This window comes from Drosophila simulans, chromosome 2R (genome assembly GCF_016746395.2).
Source record: "Drosophila simulans strain w501 chromosome 2R, Prin_Dsim_3.1, whole genome shotgun sequence".
Classification (NCBI taxonomy): domain Eukaryota; kingdom Metazoa; phylum Arthropoda; class Insecta; order Diptera; family Drosophilidae; genus Drosophila; species Drosophila simulans.
Window position 1 is genome coordinate 1,562,837 of NC_052521.2, and position 11,915 is coordinate 1,574,751.

Below are 11,915 nucleotides of genomic sequence, written 5' to 3' on the forward strand. Positions count from 1 at the left end.
ATAATTAGATGATAAGAACCTATGTAAGAATGAATAAAAGGCGAAGCCCTCGCAGCAGCGAGTCAGTTAGATTCGAACACCCGAATGGAACTCATTAAGTGTAAGCACAAGTTTATAGTGTAAACAGATGTCATTACAGGACAATGATTCACTAGGGATGGTACTTAACGACTAACAAAATCAATAATAGCATATATGCGACATATACCTATTTGGGTTTTAAACGCTCCTTTTAACGTCATATCCCCCTATTACTCTGGGAGTAACGGGTAAGAGAGGATCTTCTTCTCAGCGCATCAAGGAATAGTAACATGTAAAATTTTTTTCTTTAAGTAATTAATAAAATGCAAACCTTTAATTTCCCATATTACAGTTTTCAAAAGTTAACAATATCATTTATAGCTGACAAACATCGGTGCTTATCGGGCATATAAAAAGGCTCGAAGACATGGGGAAACGGAGTATCCCAACCAGCCACACGTTTAACGGGTGCTTCAAGGTGCAAAAAACACTTTTCTTGAATGTACGATGCTAGTTCTGATCCAAATCCCTGTGTTAATGGAGCTTCATGCGCAATTATAACTCGTCCGGTTTTTTTAGCAGACTAAAGAAAAGATACTTATACGTGAACTTGCTTAGTTATGTAATATTTAATTACTTACGGCGCAAATGGTAATAGTGTCCCACGGCAAAATGGAGACCAAGTCTATAACTTCACAATCTATATTGAACTTTGATTTTGCAGTTTCTGCTACCTTTAAAAAAAGAATAGTATCACGGAAATATATTTAAATATGGGAACTTACTTCTAATAGCACATGGACTTGTGTACCCCAACCAATAAGTGTGACGTCTTTACCATGTCGCAATATATCAGCCTTGCCTAGCTGTGATGTATAGTACTCTGTTGGAACTTCTTCAACGGCTGCTCGATATAAAGTTTTTGGCTCAAAAACAATGCAAGGGTTTGGATCACGAATACATGCAAGGATAAGGCCTTTTGCTTTTATCGGTCCACGGGGTATCTATAGAAATTGTACAGCATAACTTTGAATATTTCAGTCTCCATTAAGAACAAGGGAGAATGCGATAGTCGAGTTCCCCGACTATCAGGTACCTGTTACTCAGATAGTGTAAACGCAAACGCGAAATTGCATAATTTTTCTGGGATATCGATAGATATTGGCAAATAGATAGAAATATAAAAGACTAATAAAATTGTGAAAAAATATACAACAAATTTTAAAAAAACTGGGAGTGGATGGGCGTGGAAAAAATTTTTTTTTTTGCAAATCGATAGAAATTTTAGGACTCATAAAAATGTTTAAAAATATAAACATATTTTGCAATTGTGGGCGTGGCAGTTTTGTGCGGTTTGTGGGTGTTACGGTGGGCGTGGCAACATGGGTCAACAAACTTGCGCTGCGTCTTTCTCTAGAATCTGTATATTTAATTTTAACCTTCTAGCTCTTATAGTTCCTGTGATCTAGACATTCATACGGACAGACGGACATGGCCAGATCGACTCGGCTATTGATTCTGATCAAGAATATATATAGCTTAAATGGTTGGAAACCCTTAATTCTGCCTGTTACATACTTATCAACGATTCTAGTATAACCTATTACTACACAAGTAACAGGTATAATTACGAGTTACCACAACACGAAGCCCCGGTGTATGTGCAAAGTATGCTTCCGGACTTTGGGAATGGTAGAGTGCTCCGTGTCCAACAGCACCGCAAGGTACTCTGAAAGTTAAGGATCCACAGTCAAATAGCCCTCCGCTTCGGTAACGATATTTGGCAGCTTCATTTACTATTTGGTCAAAACTAGGAAATATGTAGTCCGCAAACTGAATTTCAGCTATCGCGGTTGCTCCAGTATTAGCCACACCTATTGCAAAGCTATGAAATAAATAAAAGAAAAATTGTTATATAATATAATAATATTTTATAATATTATTCACAAAGTTTATTTAAACATACATATACAGAGATTAAAGTTAAATCGTCTACTTAGGAGGGAGATAATAAATTGTTTTAATTAAATTGCAGAGCTCGAAATGTTAAGCATATTGAAAATGGTTATTTTGTATTACGACATAACCATATCTATAGTGTTATAATAAACCATTGTGTATGTAAATTAATGTAAGCCATAAAAGATATATATGACCAAAAATGGTCTTCTACTGCAATATTTAAACATTTTGCGGGTTTAAAACTTTTTTATTTAATGTTTTCTTTTGAAAATTGCGCTTACGTAAGCACAATCGCTTTTTCCCGACCAATATCTATAATTTTAAATTTGTTGCCAGCATTTATATTTTGTAAACCGAGTAACTTTGGCATTACAATTCTGCTCTACGAAACCTAAGCTGTACAATTATATCGTTTCTTATCTATGTAGATATGCAAAGAAACTGCGCGATCATCGAAGCTCTCCACTCAATGTCTCTTTTCCTCGCGTACATTCGAGTTTGGTCTTTTTAGTCTCCAAATATTAATTCCCTTTCGTAAGGTATGCTTGTGAACGAAACTATCGCTGAATTGAAACCATTGCAACGATATGCTGAACGATATTGCGTTTACCAGTACGTTCAGATCCATATATACAGATCCTTGATGGAGTGTCTCAAGTTCAAGTATCTTACGAAATTCCAAAGTCCTTTTTTGTACATACCTGTATATAGTAACATATCCATTCTACACCCACAACTCCCCAACCACACACACTATTGTAAACAATCACACACAAATTATTGTCTAAGTACGAAATGTAATCAAAGATCGAGAGCCCTTCAATTAAGCAAAGTTGTCATTTACGCACAGCAAAATGCAAAAGTCCAAAGTCTAGACTCTGTGGCGAGCCAACGTACGCGTCCCCTAAATATTCGATCACTTGGCGAGCCAACTAAAATAACAAAAACTTCCGCCCACACAATCGTCTCAGGATTCTCCAATTACTCCTATTTTTCGGGAGCTCCTCTCTTTCCGAAAGAATAAACACCTCTCTTTTCAGGAGAACATACGTTGATAACTTTATTATCTTAAACTTTGCTCTTAAGCTATCCCAATCTGCCTATATAACCGCAAACATGTCTCCATGAGTGAGTTCAGTACTGAGTCCGCGATTGCGATAGCCCTGCTAATCCCACTTTAACTTCGAAGTCCATTATCCAACCTAGTGATAATCCAAAGGCTTTAGTTCTTCCTTTATTGGAATTAATAAAAACATTTAGTAATACATAAAAAAAACCCAACAGTGTTCTTTTTTTATTAAACTCTCGGTCTGAATTCGTAAATATATATATATGTATAAATTACAGAAAACGTAATTTAAAATTCAGAATTCGCTAGAATTATAAGTGGAATTAAATTTTTTATTTTAGTATTTATTTTGGATAGCGTGCGACACAAAATAATATCTGTCCGACCGTTTGTATGAACGTCGAGATCTCAGGAACTATAGAGGCCAGGCAGTTGAAATTAAGTATACAGTCGCCAGGGACAAAGACGCAGCGCATGATTCATTGCCACGCATATTTTTTCATATTTTTTTTTTTAGTTTTGTAAATTTCCATCGATCTACCCCAAAAATTTGTAACACCCAGGAACCAACGTGTCAGGATTAAAGTGGGCTAAGTTTGACGGAATATTTCCTATTTTCATGTCCGTCTGACCGTCTATCCGACTGTCCGTATGAACGTCAAGATCTCAGGAACTGGAGACATAGACGCAGCACAAGATTGTTGACCCATGTTGCCACGCCCACATTAACGTCCACAAAAAGCACAAAGCTGTCACGCCCACAATTTTAAAAAATGTGTTCATATTTTTTCGTATTTTTTAGACTTGTAAATTTTTATCGATTTGCGCCCTAAGCCCGATTAAAAATGCCACGCAAACGTTTTTGAAAAATTGATGGATATTTTTATCATAATTTTATTAGTCGTGTAAGTACCCACAATTTGCCATACAACTTTTTGCCACGCCCACTCTAACGCCCTAAAACCGCCAAACTGGTCTCGCCCACACTTTTGAACAATTATTACATTTTTTCTCATTTTACTCCCCAATATCTACCTGAGTAACGGTGGCATGTTTACAATTAACAAATTTTGGATCTTCTGGCGGCCGAGTTTACTTTTTTTTTAAAATTATGATTATTATTAATAATCCACTTTAAGTTTTTAGTACTGATTAAGAATTTAATACAATTATGTTAACGTGCTCTTTTATATTACTGTGGTAATAAACATAAAAAAATGAAACCCGTTCGCATTTACACATATATAGTGACGTATTTGGGTGGTCCAAACCAGCCACTTCCATTATTTCAAAGAAATCAGTAATGCACTCTAGTAATTTTCCATAACGTATCCCAGCTGCGCAGCATTCGTTTATCTTTGGCAGCGCAGCCGTTCTTGTAAACATCCTAAAGCCTGACCTAAGCAGATTTGACTGCCCTCTTTCAACGCTACCTAATCTTAAGAACCCAAGAGCGAGGCTCTCCCGAAATACAAATATTGTTCAAATACTGAGGCTTCTCCTCAATCCAATTTGCATTTGATTTTTAGTCTTAAGCTGAGATCCAAAGAATAAAGTCGTGAAACTATTTCTCCTAAAAACTATTTTTTATTTCTTGGCGTTGTCCTTAGTCAACTGACGGGACATTAGTTCGACTCAAAAATAAAACAACAATTTTACTGGCGCAGTCGGTAGGATACAAAAGTATCCGAAAAAAGAACCTTCGAGTGGAAAATAAGTTAAATTTTATAGTCCAGTGCTCGAAACATCTCCCAAAATAAATTCGTGAAAACTCTTCAACTTGGATTATAATTCCAATTCGGTTATCCAATAATAAGTGGAAGTGAAATACGAAACAAAAATATTAAGTATAAATATTAATAATTTTAATAATACAACACAAAAATTTACAAAAAAAAAAAAAAAAAAAAAAAAAACAAGTGAAACTAGAAAGCTTAAAAATAATAATAACATTGAATCCGAAACAAAACAAAAAAATAAAACACAAAATTTAAAAATTTTACAATAAAAATGTCACAACCAATTATTGCGCTGAGCGACATCAACCTTGCCGAAGCCCGTCGGCAGCTTAAAGACATTATGCCATTCAAGGGTGACCCAGAAACCCTTCACACCTTTATCAGCAGAGTGGATTACGTAATTTCGCTCTACCAAACAAATGATGTCCGACAACAGAGGATTCTACTGGGAGCCATCGAAAGGAACTTGGACGGACAGATTACACGATCTTTGGGACTTCCGAACATCGAAGATTGGCCTACCCTTAAAACAAGACTCATCGCGGAATTTAAAATTCAAACACCAAACTACAAACTACTGGAGAACTTCAGGGAGACACCATACAGAGGAAGCCTAAGAGCATTCTGCGAAGAAGCGGAAAGACGACGTCAATTACTAATTTCGAAACTACACCTGGAAGGTAACCAATCGGATTTTCTTATTTATATTCAGGCTATTAAAGAATCTATTAAGATACTGATAAGGAAACTACCAATACAATTATTCACTATTTTAGCCCATCACGATATTACAGACTTAAGATCCTTAATTACCATTGCACAAAATGAGGGAATTTATGAAGAACACATTAATTTTGAATTTTATGAAAACCCAGAATATCGTAATAAAAATTCAAAGTCTAATCAGAATTCGAAAGCACAAAAATTCAATACAAATGTTCAAACTCAAAATCGACCAAGTTACTCACAATATTCCCAACCCTTCCAACCTAATTTTAATCAATACATTCAACCATTTAGACCTAGCTATACACAGCAGATGACTAACAACCCACCCATGTGGCACGCACCTAATTATTTCAGACCCAACCAATACATAAACCCACAACCCATTATTCAAAAAAATCATTTCCAACAATATCCCAACAAAGCCCAAAATCCCCAAACAACGCATTTTAGAGGAAATACATACCCTCGACTACAACAACCCTCTACATATAAAAATACTAACTTCCCGATTACTAAACGAGTAAGACCATCGGACAGTGAACAAACTAAAATGTCTATTGACGAAATTAGATTCCAAGACGCGCATGAATTCGAACAAGTCCAACCTAATTATTATGAGCAACAGTATTTTAACCAAAATCAATACAATCCGTATCAAAATCATACCTTCATTAATGAAGGGCAACAACAAGTCCAATCTGTACAAATTAATAACAAACAAAACAAAAATAATTTTGAACTAAACGAAAATTTTCGGTTAACAGCCCCGGAAAATACGAATACATAAAAATAGTATACAAAGGGCGCTCATACAAATGCCTTCTAGACACAGGATCAACAATTAATATGATCAATGAAAATATATTTTGTCTTCCCATTCAAAATAGTAGATGTGAAGTTTTAACATCAAATGGCCCTATTACCTTGAACGACTTGATTATGTTACCCAGAAATAGTATTTTCAAAAAAACCGAACCATTTTATGTGCACAGATTTTCTAATAATTACGATATGCTAATTGGCAGAAAATTGTTGAAAAATGCTCAATCAGTTATTAATTACAAAAATGATACAGTTACCCTTTTTGATCAAACTTACAAATTAATTACTTCAGAATCCGAAAGAAACCAAAATTTGTATATCCAAAGGTCACCAGAATCAATTGCAAGCTCAGATCAGAAATCAATAAAAAAAATTATAATTTTTACAGTTTCGATTAGATTACCTAAATCAGGAGGAAACTTTAGAGTTAAAAGGCTTATTAAATAAATTTAGAAATCTCTAATATAAGGAAGGAGAGAAATTAACATTTACAAATACCATTAAACACACCAATTTATTCGAAGCAATACCCACTTGAAGTTGAAAACCAAGTACAGGAAATGCTGAATCAGGGATTAATTAGGGAAAGTAATTCTCCATACAATAGTCCTACTTGGGTCGTACCAAAGAAACCGGATGCTTCTGGCGTAAATAAGTACAGGGTAGTTATTGATTATAGAAAGCTAAATGAAATAACCATACCTGACAGATATCCAATTCCAAATATGGACGAAATTCTTGGCAAACTGGGTAAATGCCAATATTTTACAACGATCGATTTGGCAAAAGGATTTCATCAAATAGAAATGGACGAAGAATCAATTTCTAAAACTGCATTCTCCACCAAAAGCGGTCATTACGGATACCTTCGAATGCCATTTGGCCTTAGGAATGCACCCGCTACTTTTCAAAGGTGCATGAATAATATCCTTCGACCGTTGCTTAACAAACACTGTTTGGTGTATCTGGATGATATTATAATTTTTTCAACATCCCTTACAGAACATTTAAATTCAATACAATTAGTTTTTACAAAGCTTGCAGATGCAAATTTAAAATTGCAACTAGACAAATGTGAGTTCTTAAAAAAGGAAGCTAACTTTCTTGGTCACATAGTTACCCCTGATGGTATTAAACCAAATCCTATTAAAGTTAAAGCCATAGTTTCATACCCAATTCCGACAAAAGTAAAAGAGATAAGAGCTTTCCTTGGATTAACAGGTTATTATCGCAAATATATTCCAAATTACGCAGACATAGCAAAACCCATGACCAGCTGCTTAAAAAAAGGAGCAAAGATAGATACACAAAAACTTGAGTACATAGAGGCATTCGAAAAACTTAAGGCTTTGATAATTCGTGACCCAATTTTACAATTACCTGATTTTGAAAAGAAATTTGTTTTAACCACAGATGCAAGTAACTTGGCCCTCGGGGCTGTCCTTTCTCAAAACGGTCATCCTATATCTTTTATTAGTAGAACACTTAACGATCACGAATTAAATTACAGTGCTATCGAAAAAGAATTACTTGCCGTAGTTTGGGCCACAAAAACTTTTCGACATTATTTACTAGGACGACAATTTCTCATTGCCAGTGACCATCAACCTCTTAGATGGCTTTATTACTTAAAGGAACCGAATGCTAAGTTAGAAAGATGGAGAGTTAGATTAAGCGAATACCAATTTAAAATAGATTATATTAAAGGGAAAGAAAATTCAGCTGCCGATGCATTATCAAGAATTAAAATTGAAGAAAATCATCATAGTGAAGCTACTCAACATAGTGCAGAAGAGGACAATAGCAACCTTATTCATTTAACAGAAAAACCAATAAATTATTTCAAAAAACAAATAATCTTTATTAAATCCGATAAAAATAAAGTAGAGCATTCAAAAATATTCGGTAACTCCATTACCACAATTCAATATGATGTAATGACACTTGAAAAGGCCAAACAAATTTTACTCGATCACTTTATCCATAGAAACATTACCATTTATATTGAGAGCGATGTAGATTTTGAAATTATTCAAAGAGCACACATAGAAATTGTTAATACCACCTACACAAAAGTAATTCGCAGTCTTTTCCTATTAAAGAACGTTGGTTCATACGCCGAATTCAAAGAAATCATACTTCAATCACATGAAAAACTTTTACACCCTGGTATACAGAAAATGACAAAATTATTTAAAGAAAATCACTTCTTTCCAAATAGCCAACTATTAATTCAGAATATAATAAACGAATGCAACATATGCAATTTGGCCAAAACAGAACATAGAAACACCAAAATGCCTTTAAAAATCACACCCAACCCGGAACATTGCCGAGAAAAATTTGTAGTAGATATTTATTCATCTGAGGGAAAACATTACATCAGTTGCATTGATATTTATTCTAAATTCGCTACACTTGAGCAAATTAAAACTAAGGATTGGATAGAATGCAGAAACGCATTAATGCGCATTTTTAATCAACTAGGTAAACCCAAATTACTAAAGGCAGACAGAGACGGAGCTTTCTCCAGTTTAGCTTTGAAGCGATGGCTTGAAGAAGAAGAAGTCGAATTACAGCTCAATACAGCAAAAAACGGGGTAGCAGACGTCGAAAGATTACACAAAACAATAAATGAAAAAATTCGTATAATCAATTCATCTGATGATGAAGAAGTAAAATTAAGCAAGATAGAAACAATCCTCTACACATACAACCATAAAATTAAACATGACACTACTGGACAGACACCTGCTCAAATTTTCTTATACGCTGGGCATCCCATATTAGACACTCAAAAAATTAAAGAGAAGAAAATAGACAAAATAAATGAAGACAGACAGGAATTTAATATTGACACTAATTACAGAAAAGGTCCACTACAGAAAGGCAAATTAGAAAACCCATTTAAACCAACCAAAAATGTAGAACAGACAGACCCTGACCATTACAAAATCACTAATAGAAATAGAGTTACGCACTACTACAAAACACAATTCAAAAAACAAAAGAAAAATAATAAGCTCTCAATTTCACAGGCACCTGGTACCCGATAACCAAGTATTAATCATATCCCACATACCCATTTACCTTTCACTAATAAGCACAATTAAAATAATTCCTTACCCAGACTCCAACGGCTATCAGCTAGATTACACAGACACACAATCATATTTTGAAAAAGAAAATAAAGTTTATAATACCGAAAATAAAGAAGTAAAAAATGAATGTGTCACCAATATTATTAAACACTTAATCCAATTTGTAATTTTAAGCCAGTACACACGAACGAAATAATAAAATACATAGAACCAAACACAATTGTAACCTGGAACTTAACCCAAACAATTCTTAACCAAAATTGCCAAAATTCAATTAATAAAATAAAAATAGAAGGAAACAAAATGATAAGAGTAACGCAATGCAAAATAGAAATCAATAATATAATTTTAAGTGAAAATCTGTTAGAACCAGAAATAGATTTGACACCACTATACACACCACTTAATATAACAAAAATAAAAATTGTAAAACACAACGACATTGTTGAGATGATTTCAGAGAACAATATTACACTTTACATACAAATGATCATTGTAATAATCGCACTAATTTTGTTGTACTCATATTTAAGATATGTATCATTTAAACCATTTATGATGCTGTATGCAAAACTTAAAATAAGAAAAAATCAAAATCTAAACACACCACAACAAACAGAAATAGAAGAAACTCCATTTCCCACACTATATCCATCAATCCCAGCCCAAGTATAGGCTTCTCTTTAAGGGAAGGGGAGTGACGTATTTGGGTGGTCCAAACCAGCCACTTCTATTATTTCAAAGAAATCAGTAATGCACTCTAGTAATTTTCCATAACGTATTCCAGCTGCGCAGCATTCGTTTATCTTTGGCAGCGCAGCCGTTCTTGTAAACATCCTAAAGCATGACCTAAGCAGATTTGACTGCCCTCTTTCAACGCTACCTAATCTTAAGAACCCAAGAGCGAGGCTCTCCCGAAATACAAATATTGTTCAAATACTGAGGCTTCTCCTCAATCCAATTTGCATTTGATTTTTAGTCTTAAGCTGAGATCCAAAGAATAAAGTCGTGAAACTATTTCTCCTAAAAACTATTTTTTATTTCTTGGCGTTGTCCTTAGTCAACTGACGGGACATTAGTTCGACTCAAAAATAAAACAACAATTTTACTATATATATTATCAAAACAGATCTTATTTACTAAGGAAAACAAATAATATAAACAGTGGTCTATTGTTTTTTATTTTACATCACCTCAAGATCATTCTGCTACTTAGTTATTTTATAATAAATTTATTTCTGACCCCATCTAAAATTCGTCAAACAAAAATAAGATCGTTAATAATAATATTTAATTTAATAACTTAAATGGTCAAAGTACAGTGAAAAAGTAATTTCGAATTTCGGAATTAAAAAACAACTACTTACTGTTGAATGCAAACAGCAATTTCTGCCTTCAAAACAAGCAATTGCAAATATTAAAGAAATTTTTCCCGTTGTTTGATTTTGAAAAACAAAATAAATCAGTTGTGGCCAACAAAAAGAAACAATCCGAAAGAAACAATCCGATAGCAAAACGAGAGACAAAATTTTGCAAAAACCAGAGCACGTAAAAAAAAGGTTTGGCCCAAATCGAAATCGAAAAAAATACCTGATTATTAATATTTGTACACATTTCATATAATTTCCGGTTCGAAATGACGTACCCTGCGATTCCTTGCTCACATAGGGGAGTATTAAAAACACGCTGACTTCCGTACTTATCCCGTAGATTAACTGAACACCTGTTGAATGCAAGCATAATATAATACAAATTATCTGTTTAAATTGTTTTACTGACCGAAAAACTCCACCGAATCCCACATCCTCGCCAAACAACAATGCGGATTTGTCTTCTTCTAGAGCCAAATCCATTGCATTATTTATGGCGTTAAACATATTCATTCGTTTTCCAGTTCCCAAAGATGTAGGATAGTAGGTAAAATGTGATCGAGTCCACAAGGGCCATATTAGATTAGACCGCACGCAATTATACAAACTATTCCCCAGTTTAGCGCTTACGATGTTCATTTTCCTTAATATATATAAAACACAAAATAAACGCGCGAACACTATGACATAACACTTGTTATGACCGCGACTGAGATAGAATAAATTTTCGCCTGAAAAATACTTTTAATACCATGTTTTGCAATATTTATATCAAATTACATGTTTTTCTTTTTATTTGGGGTATTCACAACACAGCTGCAAATAGCCGCTTTAGCGTAAGCATACAAGTGGTTCCGACCCGTTTATACAAACTCCCAGTGTATTAAGAAAATCTGATTATTTGAACGGGGAACATAATGAATGTACCGCAATAACGATCTTTCTAAGAAGGAAAATAAGTAAATTTTTAAAAAAGCATGTTTTTTTATGATACATTAAACTACATGACTGTTTTGTTAATTTGCTGATTTAGGGACATACTCTTTTGCGGTTTCGACAGCTATTCCAAAAATTAATATTTTTTTTAATTACCACGCCTTAA

General features: G+C 34.0%; 1 protein-coding gene across 4 annotated transcripts; it reads right to left on the bottom strand.

Moving 5' to 3' along the window:
* Positions 1-333: 333 nt before the first annotated feature.
* LOC6739824 (2-oxoisovalerate dehydrogenase subunit beta, mitochondrial) lies at positions 334-11,609 on the bottom strand. 4 transcript variants are annotated; one of them, XM_039291470.2, is made up of 7 exons: positions 11,223-11,606; positions 11,034-11,166; positions 10,811-10,836; positions 1,660-1,906; positions 807-1,025; positions 663-755; positions 334-604 (listed from the first exon to the last, which is right to left on the bottom strand). In XM_039291470.2, exons 1-7 carry the CDS (start codon positions 11,450-11,452, stop codon positions 377-379), a joined length of 1,176 nt encoding a protein of 391 aa, XP_039147404.1. In that variant the 5' UTR covers positions 11,453-11,606; the 3' UTR covers positions 334-376. The 4 variants fall into 4 exon arrangements, with proteins under 4 accessions (XP_039147404.1, XP_044778338.1, XP_039147405.1 ...); XM_044922403.1 differs by lacking the exon at positions 10,811-10,836; XM_039291471.2 differs by lacking the exon at positions 10,811-10,836 and having other exon boundaries at positions 11,089-11,166; positions 11,223-11,603.
* Between the last annotated feature and the right edge of the window lie 306 nt (positions 11,610-11,915).

What these genes read in the sequence shown, in the direction of transcription:
- LOC6739824 (XM_039291470.2), bottom strand. Translation starts at nt 11,452, where the DNA reads ATGAACATCGTAAGCGCTAAACTGGGGAATAGTTTGTATAATTGCGTG. An exon ending in CACCGGGGCTTCGTGTTGTG is followed by an intron (nt 1,026 to 1,659) that starts GTAACTCGTAAT and finishes CAATTTCTATAG; the next exon opens with ATACCCCGTGGACCGATAAA. An exon ending in ACACTATTACCATTTGCGCC is followed by an intron (nt 605 to 662) that starts GTAAGTAATTAA and finishes TCTTTTCTTTAG; the next exon opens with TCTGCTAAAAAAACCGGACG.